The sequence below is a fragment of the Lipotes vexillifer genome, unplaced genomic scaffold, assembly GCF_000442215.2.
Source record: "Lipotes vexillifer unplaced genomic scaffold, Lipotes_vexillifer_v1.1 scaffold946, whole genome shotgun sequence".
In the NCBI taxonomy this organism is placed as follows: Eukaryota; Metazoa; Chordata; class Mammalia; order Artiodactyla; family Lipotidae; genus Lipotes; species Lipotes vexillifer.
Genome location: NW_006776646.1, coordinates 1,623,143 through 1,634,947, shown reverse-complemented (window position 1 = coordinate 1,634,947; position 11,805 = coordinate 1,623,143). Strand labels below are relative to the sequence as shown.

The window sequence follows — 11,805 nt, the reverse complement described above, 5'->3', positions numbered from 1 at the left end:
GGCCCAGCCGCTCCGCGGCATGTGGGATCTTCCCAGACCGGGGCACGAACCCGTGTCCCCTGCATCGGCAGGCAGACTCCCAACCACTGCGCCACCAGGGAAGCCCTCAAATTCCTCTTCATGTGTACACTGCAAGTGCCTAATAGCAAGTGAACGGTGACAGACATTGTTAAAATCTTCTCAGGTCTCTGAGGGAGATAATGCACAGACACTTCTCCACTCGTGAAGTTTTACAGCCAAGCACAGAGGACAAACTCATAGCGCATATGCAAAAAGAATTAAAAACATGCCTGAGTGTTATTAAGTGCTCCCATACATTGTGGGAATAAGAGGTCATATAAGAATTCAGAGGGGGTCATAATCCAGGGCTCAGGAAGGGCCACCACACAGTCACCTTTGCTGCTGCCAGCATCCCCTTCTGAGCACGACTGGTGACACCTCTGCTCTGTTAACCAGCCGCCTCCGCCCCAGTGACTTTCAGCTGCAGCAGCAGAAAGCGGCAGCAAGCCTTTCCACTGTCACCACCACCTTCCTCTCTGTCCTGCGGTCACGTGGAATTGCTTACTCCCGTCCAGATAAGCCCGCTTCTTGCCTTTGTGCGTCCTCCTCTCGGGTGAACGGCCTGTCTATCTTTTGTCCTCTTCTCTCAGTCTTCCTCCCGAAGTCCTGCACACTCGCTGTGCACACCTCTCTTAGACCACCTGCCACACTGGGTTGTAGTTATTTGTTGATACATCTGTCTCCTTCCAGTACGCTTTGAAAGCAAAGCACTGGTTTTATTCTTCATGTCCACAGCTTCCTTAGTTCCTGTTACACAATGAACTAATGAACAAATGAATGGGTGAATGGGTGAATGAATAAATGAGGTGAGAATGACTGCCTAAGTTAGCTAGCAGGCATAGAAAAAATGGTGTGAGTAAAGGTTCTTTTTTTTTTTTTAAACACCTCCCATTAGCAAGAAAAAATATTGCCTATTAGAATTTTACTATCAACCTAACAAATGGTTAGTGTTCTTACTTTCTAGACAGACAGCCTTGGAGAATCTTAGTTGTAACTTCAGCAGTTAACCTGTTACAGCAGAGATCCCAGCCATCCCTCCACCTGCAGGCTTAATGTAACTGTACCTGGGTTGCACATCAATTAATTATTGCTTAGGCATCATCTAGTTCATAATTTAGAGGGTGGTCGACAGAGTTAGGGGTAAACATATATTACCTGCATTCTTGCCACAAGAAATCTTAATATTGGGTTCAGAAACCCAACATAGAAAAGCAGTTTTACAGAATGCAGGAAGTAAGAAATTGGAATTAACTTTTGTTGAGAGCCTGTTTATTTACTAGGAGTTTTATAAGGATGGAAGCTCATTACATTTATTCTTAAAATCAGCTCTGCCAGGTGCATCTTTTTAGTTCCATTTTAATGATGATACAGGCGGTTAATTAACTTGCTAAGAGCACACAGCTAGACTTGAGGAAAGATCTGAATCCAAGTCTTTGAACTTCATTGTCTTTGCCTTTGCTCCAGCGTGCCACTTAAGCAAGCATCTGTCATGTCATAGAGATTCATGGGGAATCTCACCTGACCTTCCCCTGGGAGCTAGAACCATCACTTCGTGGCAGCCACATCATGCTCCTACCTCCTTTTCTTTTTCCACTGAGTAAGCTGGGCTTTCACCCCAATTTCTCTCTCTCCCTCTTGCTTGCTCTTTTTTTTTTTTGCATTGTACTTTTCATCTTTCACTTATTTTTCTTTGTATGTTTCCTCTTCCAATACTTAAATTTTTTTTTTGCTTTTGTAATATTGTTACATATTCAATCTTAAAAGTAAAAAATAGCATTTTAATTTCATCTTTCTTGGACAAAGAGTTGAACATATTCAATAGTTGGTTCTTACAGCAGCCCCACATAAATAAACAGATTAATCCAGAGGCTTGATTAATCTGTTTATTAGATTTTGAACACCCGTTTTGTTTTTCTAAATTCCTAATATCTTAAGCTAAGTGATCATTGGATTCTGAAATCACCAAATGTAATCTATCTGTATTAATTTTCTTTTTTGTTCATCAAGAAAAAGAAAATTGGATACAGTTATGGAGAGATACAATTTGAATTTTAAAATAGCTCCTTTTATTTCACGTAATCTGAAGAAGATACTGTATTGAAACGGTCAAACCAGTGAAAACACTGCTGCTCTATCCCATATTTTCAGCACAGTGCTGTGCACTACAGACCATCATAGGCCAGAGCAGTGAGTATGCACTGTTGAGGCTTGGGAAGCCTATTAGGAAACGTCAAGGACGTGCCCAATCCTATCTTTTTAGAACGAGAAGCTCTATAGAAAGTACCAAGAAATTTTCTTATAACCATGAAGTAAATCGTACTTTTCTTCCTACTCATTAAACAACAAGCTGAATGAAAAATAACTGTTTGATCTACATCTGTCTGTAGATCCAATCCAAATGATAAGAATTTCCGTGAATTATTTTAAGTCTTGTCTAGAGTTCTTTCTCCATATGTGTTGATTTTGGCCCAAGTTGATTGGATTTTCTCACGCACTAAAATTCAGAGTTGGTACTTGCCTTGTCCCCTGTGCATTCTCCCTCCATATGCCTTTGAGACTTCTCTTTCGTTAGGCGGGTTTCAGTGTTTTCTTTTCATTCATTTTTTAAGTCACAGTTCACCTCTCTCTGCAGAGGCCATCCCTTTTATTGGCCTTAAGTTTTGAAGTCGGGCTTATTATTATATATCTCAAGAAATGAGCCTGACGGTTATCGGTTAGTATAGGAGAGTCTTCTTCCCCTTGGGCAAGTCAAGGAAAGGAATGTGTCATTTTTTAATATAAGTAGATCCAGAGGAAAATTGTCATCCTAGAACCATAGCCCTTGACTGAAAGGTTTCCACTTCCTGGAAATTTCCCCAAATCTGTTGGTGCTTCAGGTTTTGTCTCTACATAATGGAGGTGGTTGTTTGGGGGCAGAGTACGTTGTTGAGTTGTATGTGAGGAACTGAGATAAGAAATCCTTAAAAAAAGAAAAATAAAGAAGCTTTAAGAATAAAAACAGTTTTAATTAAACGGTGTAAGTAGTAAGTCAGTGGTAGCTATTAAACAAGATATATTGGAAAGCTTTTGTTGGTCATTCATCATCCTCTCCTATTTCTGATAATGTACTCTCAAAAAGTGATTTCTCTCTTTTTCTTCCTCTTATTTTACAGAGGTCAGAGATCAACTCCGCTCACCCATGATGGACAGCCAAAAGAAATGCCACAGGCTCCTGTACTTATTTCTTGCGCTGACCAGTGAAGCGCCCTTTAATTGTAAAACATTGTGCTTTACCTACTACCCTAGCCTTGTCTTTACTGAGAGATGCTAGTGAGTCCATGTGGTGGAAAATATAGACTGCAAACAAGTGCTTGTTGCCATACACGGCCCAGATTCACTTGAAGCAGAAGTTGGCACCCTGGGCCAGTTTGTTCTTTCAGAACCCAGAGTCTTTGAGGGTGATGTTATCTGTCTGATAATGAGCAGAAACGGGATGATCCTAGAGCTTTGCTTTCTATTGAAGGCTTTTGATGGTAATAGGTGGTAACTTGGTAAAAGGCTGCCTTTACTGTAGCTCATCCAGCATCTCTTTTACCAACCAGAGAGTGTGAAACTAGTTTCGTATATTACCTAGTTATTCTTTCAAAACAAAAACGAAAAACAAAAAAACAAAAACTGACACACTGCACTAGTTATTATTAGATATTCTTAGTCTTTTTTGTACATGGAGATTTATGTTCTAAGATGGTTTATATAATAGGTTATACCTACATTTATATTGTAGAATAATATTAAAAAGCCTGTTCCAGAGACTCCCAAACAGCACGGGCAGGCAGATGTACCATTGTTAGCGGTGTATGCTCGGCCTTGTGGTCCATATATTCTGCACTTTTATATTTGCCACCAGAGTGGTAGTTTGCTGGCAAAAAGAGAAAGAGAGAGAAGAAAAATTACAGTTCTTACAAGCAGAATTTTTTTCTTAGCCTTGAGTGACCAAGAAGAATTTGCTTGGGTCAAATTGTGGCGAATATTTTCCCAGACAGGGGAAGAGTCCAGCAGATTACAGATTACTGATGTTTTCATGCCTTGAGGATTCTTTTATTTTTACACAAGGGTCTGAGTGACCAATGGATCGTTCATACAGACAAAAAAAGAAAAATATTATTCAGAAGTGACCTTAGTATTACTTCACTATTCAGAACACATTGAAGACACACTCACTTCGTGTGGACTTTGAGCTACAGACCTTTTACATCCATCCCAGACAGACTGGACGGGTAGCAATTGCTATGCACAGCCTAATTGGCACTGCAGGTTTTTAGAGCCATTCTGAGTTTTTGTGGTTACGGAGGTATTGATGAGGGAGGTGTGCCTGACCAGAGTGGGACTCGCAGTTATAGATCAACCTGCAAGTTTCCTGTTTCCTTTTCATGTTTTGTTGCTTTTGAACATAAAACCAACCATACATATGCCAGTGCAAGTGGATTAACTGGCTTAGAACATTCAACATATTGACTTCACCACCTGACGTTCACAGTATCTTGTTTCTTAGCAACAGATGCAAAGTGATAAATCAAAATTAGTCGGCGGCTACAGATTTTACAGGGTATTCGTTCCATAGCACAAAGTATTTCCCCACTCTTGCATCACAGCACAAACTACCAAATTTTAATTATTGGATTCCAGCAATAATTTTTACTGGTTTTCAAACTGGCGGAATTTTGATAGTGTTAGTTCAAGTTTGAAACTTTTGAATTAGATCTCTAAATGGTGACAGTTTACAAGGTTTTATCTAGCTTTCTTATTTATACTTGACTGAATTGTAATGATGATTTTTTTTCTAATCGTAATTTGACCTAATAGCCATACAAAAAAATGACTCTATTAGTACTGACTAGATTTAGCTTTTCACGGTTGTAGATATTACTTCAGTTTCGGTGCTGGAAAATATGTACAACATACTAACAGAATTGAAAAAGAACAGAGAGATTTGGACTTTTTTTTTTCAAAGCAGGTAAAGAGGGCATCAGGGCATTGGAAATGCCCTCAAAAATGCATATTCCTTGTGGACATGGAGGAAGAAGGAATTAGTAAGCAAGGTTAATCAGAGGCAGAAGCTTAGCCCCATTCACACAGAAATAAATCAGGTGAGCACCCCCAGATTTTAGCATGAGATTTTTACTATGATGCTGTTGTATTCATATTTTCTAAATGTCGAAACACAAATTGAATGTTTGAAAATTGCTGGGTCCCAGTGTTGGTGGCTGTTGGAGTTTCTGGACCACTTGCTAGCAGTAATTTAAAAATTATAATTAGCTAAAATCCAAAAAAAAAAAAAAAAAAAAGAATCAACAACAAAAATTGTTTGGTGCAGAACATGCACCTTGACAATGGTACTAACTTGTTATTCTCTAGAACATGTTAGAATAGGTCTATTTTTGCCAGTGCCCTCCCCTCCAGTCCTCTGATTACATTTCACTAGAGTTCCTTAAGAGAGTGCTGTATATTCATGGGACCTTTTTTAAAAAGAAGCAACACAAAAGATTACTTTTTTCTATGTGATTAATATATCTTACTTGATCTGCTTTTCCTAAACCTCAGTGGCTTTTCCCTTAGGCAGGGGTCGGGGTGGAGGGCAACCTACTGGATACGACTGTTTTCAGATACTTTAGAAAAAAAACAAAAAAAAACCCCACCTTTTTGTAGACTTGCTTAATTTTTAAGCGGTTAGGCACTGAGAGTAGCAGAAATCCTGCAAAGCTTTATAGTCTTTTAGACACTCGCCTTGTCATTTCTCTGAGTAAAGTCTTGATTTCAAAACTAGTGCTTTTCTCATGCCCTGAATCCACTGGAGAGGGGTGTTGGTATTTTCAGGTAACAACATTTGTTAGCACAAATACTGCAGACCAACATGTAGTACCCTCCCCCATTTATCATCTTCATTTCACTTCTCTCATTCTTTTTTATTTTGGAAAATCATATTGCTATGGTGTGTACCTTAATCTGCCAGCAAACACCATCTACACTAACATTTGTCCCACAAGCATCCTCAAGAGAAAAAGTTGTTGCACCTTATGTATATCTCAAGCAAACCAAAATATGATGCTCTTCTGCTTTTGTTTTATTCTAAATTGTTGTATCATATCTTTCTGAAACCATTCTGAATCTAGTTGAAATTATCAATATTTATGCTTTTAACCTTAATTTCTGGATTCAAACCTGTATATAAATCTTTTGAAAAAAATTGTCCCAGCCCTTCTCTGTGTTGCTGGAAGTGGATGATTTAGTCTCAGATGGAGACACAGTACTGTTCCAGTTTTCTTTAGCCTTTTATTTATTTAGTTATTCTGGGTATTTTCCTATGTAATTTTGAAGTGTGTAGAGTATATTATAGTTACTGAAGCTGCAGCTCTAAGAAGCTGAGTGAAAGAGAGAAAATACTGTAAGACACCCTTCTTAAGTGTTTATTTGTTTGGATAATTGTAATGAGGCCAGGAAAAGGAAAAAGGTCCCACAGCCACTTTGAAGACACAGGTTCTTATCCCCAAACTAGGTTAGTTCCCAGATTTTAGATGAAAATGGTGAATTCTTTAAAGCCCTCTTTTTTAAAGGATATATCATACCATTGTAATTCTGACAGTCTTTTCCCCCCCGAAAATATATTTATTTAATTCCGTCAGATGAGCTTTCTACCAGTGCCCCCTCGAAGCCATGCTGAACTCATTCCCACGTTATCACTATTATTATAGTTCCTGCCATTAAAACTGCTGCAGAGGAAAAAAGTGATGGAACACTATGAACAAAAAGGAGCATCTGAACTGGTCTGGTCATTTAGAATCCAACTTGTGTAATCTCTGTCACTCTCTTATCAAGTCAGATGCTACCCTGCCTGAGTCATAGAAAATTTTGTTTGCACTCTGTAGTCCTTGGCTCACCCTCTGGAAATGTTTGCACCTATGTAAAATCTCAAGCAAATTATAAATCGATACAGTATTAGGAGTAAGCTGAAAACTGAATGACATGTTTTGTTTATACAGTTCCGGGGGAGGGATGGGGAATATCAAGTAACTGTTCCAGGTTTGGCATTTGGCATTAATGTGAAGCAGTGGGACCATGCTGCCTGCTAAACTACTGTATGAATCCTAAGTGTTCTGGAGACCAGCAGCTGGAGGCTGGAGGCCAGCATCCATACAGCAAAGGGGAAGCATTGCCGCTTCATGGGGGAAAAGGAAGGAAGTCGTGCAAGGCCTGGAGTCATCATTTGTAAAGGGAAAGTCGGGGTGTACGTGATGCTGTGAGAAGGTTCACCTTTGATTGCACTGCTCCACAGAGCCCTCAGATAAGGCCAATCCTAATGGGCTACCTCGGCTTTAACGGTTAATTTCAGTAAGTCCTGTTTCAAAGGTTTGTCTTTTTTCGCTTCTACCTTCAGTGCCACTATTTTCCGCTGCAGTGTTTTGACTTCCCAAACCACCTTCTCCAGAGAGAACAATGTATTGCTGAAAATGGGTAGTAGAAGCAAATGCTCTTATTACATTTGACCTATAAAGTATTCAGAGTGACTGCTAGGTGGGAATTAAAATTTAGCTTTCCCCACATAGGATCTTGTTTTGCACCTTATAAAGAGTGTACTAATTGTTAATTAGGTGTTGCTTTTATTTATACAAGCATTCCCAAAGAATTAGATTTGGATTTTGTGTTTATTTGAGTTTGGGGATTTTTTTTTTTTACAGTTATCTTATTTAGATTGACTAACATCATACTTACAATAAAAAAAGAAACAGTTGTTCAGTTCATCTTACCAGATATGTCTGGTGAAGTATTCAGGGTTTGATGGACCGCTTTGCTTTTATATAGTTTGGAAGTGGTAGCTAAATTTATTATACCCCATATTAAATGACCCTGTCCTTTTCACTGGGGACATTATCTTACATTTTAGAAAAAGAAGCAGCAAAAGAGTGAACAACAAGACAAGTACATTTGATTCCCCTCATACACCTCCATCTGTTTGTGCTACGCTTTCCTTAAAAATATAAATATACATTTTCTTCACACATACAAAATAGTTTCCTCTCCTGGCCAAATTTTGTTTGTGGTGGTATGATTTATACTAATAATTGAAAAGAGGAAACCTTGTGCTTAGAAGTTCGGTGGCCACTGTTTTCTTGTTGCAGTCAGTGGTCAAAATGGATCCTGCCCTTAAGTTGATCTTTATGCACAGAATTAGTTATTGTGAACATTACTACTCTTTCCAAAGATTTTCTAATAACTTGGGCCAGAACTGGTTACCGAGGAGCAAGGACCTAATTCCATGCCTCCACACCTTCCCACTGCACCGCACCACACATCTTACCTCACAAGCTCTAACCTAAATCACAGAGGCACGCGTTTCGTGGACTAACCATGACCTCCCCTTGCGGCCCCAGGGGGGTGCTCACGTCCCCTGACACCTCACTTTAGTGCCTCAGCTCGTAGCGGCAGAACTGGGGTGGGGGAGGTTTGTGATCTGGAGCTCAGCACATGCTTGGCAACATGTTTCTCATTTCCTTAGCACTCGTGTCTTGCTCTCAGGAATCTGTCAGAAAGGAATAAAAACCACCTGAGAGTCCACATACCAGATTATGAACTTTTCCCATAGGTTTGAATTGCTTACTTACCTGTCATAAATTAACCACAGCTTCATTTGACCACCAGGTCTTAAGTCTGTTGACAGTTTTCAGCATGACCGAATCGCTCATTTTTTTTGCTTTCAGAAATTGGCTTGGTTCTCTTTAGAGTTGGTGTAAACATGCCATGTAATAAATGATTTCCACTTAATGGTACAACAGAATTATTGCTTTCTTAGATGTATGTGTAGTAAAAGTCAATATACACATTTATATAATTTCTTTCTTCAAAATCTTATACTTAATTTGATATTTCTAAAAATTGCACATGTAAGTCATGTGTATAACATGCTAAAGTACTTTAACTGTGATCTTAAAACTGAATAAAAAATATTTAATAAAAATTTGAAATATTTTAAAGATATTTTTCAATTTTTTTTTTTTTTTTTTTGGTTCACACTACTGGCCATAGTGTATGTGCCTTCAATATACCATATTTTCTAAAAACAGTAGGGAAAATGCTTTAATACAAATAAGACGTTTCAACTATTTTAGAATACCAAATGATGGTCTCCCCTAAACTTTACCTGAGATTCACCATTGTATGAGCAGCCTTGGTTGCTTTTGCCTAACGTGTGGAGCAGAAGTCAGCCCTACAGAAGAAGGAAAACGTGCTTCAGTCTGCTGCGCAGGAGGAGAGGCTCCTTGGGAAAGTGTGACCTGCCTGAGCATACCATCTTGCCCCGAACTATAATAAAAGGATGGAAATAGTATCGTTAAGACTGTAGTGTAAACTCAGGCCTCAAGTTTGGTGAATATGATGTTCCTGAACCGTAGAACCTTGGATATGCTTTTTTTTTTTTAAATCCTTTGGATTGGCACACAACTGTGCCAATTGGCACACAATTGGCACACGACTGTGCGCATGCACGCACGGTGTATAAATTCATATATAGTATAATTATGTCACAGCCGTTGCATTCAGACAGACTTGGCTCCAAAGTGTGGCTCCACCCATTTACTGCTGGGTTTCTTAACCTCCCTGAATCACACTTCACTAACCTAAATGATGGTGGTTAATAATAACTTCTTAACACCACTAGTGGGATGAAAAGGAAATACATATGAAAATGTTGGCATGGGGCCTGTAACGGAAATGCTCATTAAGTGATAATTGTTGACTGTATTATATTTATTCCAACTGGAATGTTGATATGTTAGTGTATTCAAAAGAGATGCTAAGTATAACTTCGTCTTCAGAATGAACTAGGGTCCTGATGCCTTAGGGATAAGCTGTTTGGATTTGATGTTGTGGAAGACTCACGGTACGTTAAGTTCACATAGCTAACTCATACTTGTATATGTAGCACTATAAGATATTTCTGTAAAATCTGTCTGCCTAATGAATTACATTTTCTAATACTCCAGCACACTTCCTTTGAATTATTGAGAATAAAATGTATTGGGGGAATATAAATTCTGTTAGGAAAAAGGGTGATAATATGCATATGTGTGTGGTTTTATGATCCTACACATACAATCACATCTGTCCTTTGGGGTAGAACATGAAATCTCTTGCAAGGAACAATAAAATGGTTCTTATCAATAAGTGAGCTAAAACTAATCCTACTGACTCTATTCCATGCATATTGAACAAAGGTAAAGTTGCTGATCATAATGTATGGGAAACCTTGTCACCTTTTTGAAATATGGAAATTTTCAAATATATGCAAAGATAGAGCGGCTGGTATACTGAACTCCACGTACCCATCACCCAACCTCAGGCACCTGCATTTCCTCGATTGCTTCATCTGTATTTCACCCATTTTCCTCCATTTCATCCCCCAACCCCAGATACGTATATCCCAGAAGTGTGATTTCATGTATAAATACTTCAGATAGTCTTTAAAAGCAAATATTTTGATATGCACAAATATTCATTTTAAGTATCACCTCACGATTCCAAAAGTATGTTTCTTGTCCAAAGCAAAAGGAATTCATGAGCCACAGCACTGCTGGAGTGAAGATTATTTGGAATTAGAAAACGCTGTTCAAATTGGATATCTCTGTATTTGACTTTTTTGCGGTACGCGGGCCTCTCACTGCTGTGGCCTCTCCCGTTGCGGAGCACAGGCTCCGGATGCGCAGGCTCAGAGGCCATGGCTCACGGGAACAGCCGCTCCGCGGCATGTGGGATCTTCCCAGACCGGGGCACGAACCCATGCCCCCTGCATCAGCAGGTGGACTCCCAACCACTGCGCCACCAGGGAAGCCCATGTATTTGACATTTTTAATTTACAGTTTCTAAACACTTAGCATGTTATTTATTTAGGTCTTGCTTTCTATGATTTTGTTGTAGTTAATGTCTAAAAAGGCCCAAGGACTAAAACTTACAACTATATAAAACTTTTATAAACTTGCTGTGTCCCTTACACTTTTCCCTCCAACCCTGTCCCTGCTGCATTTTCTGTCTCAGACTTTTAAAAGTGAAATCTGTTCTTGTAGGGGAGAGGTAGAGACAAAATTTTAGATGAACTCTGGAAGGCAGGTTGCCAATGACTTTAAAAATCTGTAATCCTGGGTCAACAGGCCAGAAATTAAAGCATAAAGTGAAATCCCTTGCTGGAAGAGATAAAATGATAATTCCTACTTTAAGGCTCATCTACTCGGTGATCCCTTACCCTAGAGAATTTCACAAAAGGTCATTTTGTCTCAGGATTGTATATTGCAAAGTCAGAAGAGAAAATGTGGGGATTGAAAGTTTCTTGAGAATGATGGAGGATGAAAGGGGGAAAGGGAAATTCATACAAACAGGTCTTTAGAGTTCAGTGTCTAAAAGTCAAAATGGTTTTGAAGCCAAAGTCAAATGGTTTTAAAGCCAGCATGGAAATATTTCCAAGAAATATGCTTGAGTATAATTTCTTGATTTTTTTTCTACTTTGGGGCATCATATCTGTGGTGCTTATGAAAGACATTAAACAGATAACAATTCATATCTTCCAGAAATAAACATATGAAAGCACTGAAAAAATACATTAAAAACAATTAAAATATACTCAGTAGATACAAAATTAGGTAATAATTTGCCATCTAATATGAAGCATCTATTTGAAGTATATTTAATAGAAAAGCAAATTGATATAATTAACTTTTTTTTCCT

At 38.7% G+C, this 11,805-nt stretch overlaps 1 protein-coding gene across 2 annotated transcripts in view; it reads left to right on the top strand.

Annotated features, from left to right (window-relative positions):
* The window catches only part of BBX (BBX high mobility group box domain containing), a 282,615-nt gene extending 273,416 nt beyond the window's left edge, over positions 1–9,199 (top strand). For both annotated transcript variants that reach the window (XM_007450540.1, XM_007450539.1), the window contains one exon: positions 3,213–9,199. In XM_007450540.1, coding sequence (XP_007450602.1) covers positions 3,213–3,300 — 88 coding nt within the window. In that variant the 3' untranslated portion in view covers positions 3,301–9,199. The remainder of the gene's footprint in view (positions 1–3,212) is intronic.
* Positions 9,200–11,805: the final 2,606 nt, after the last annotated feature.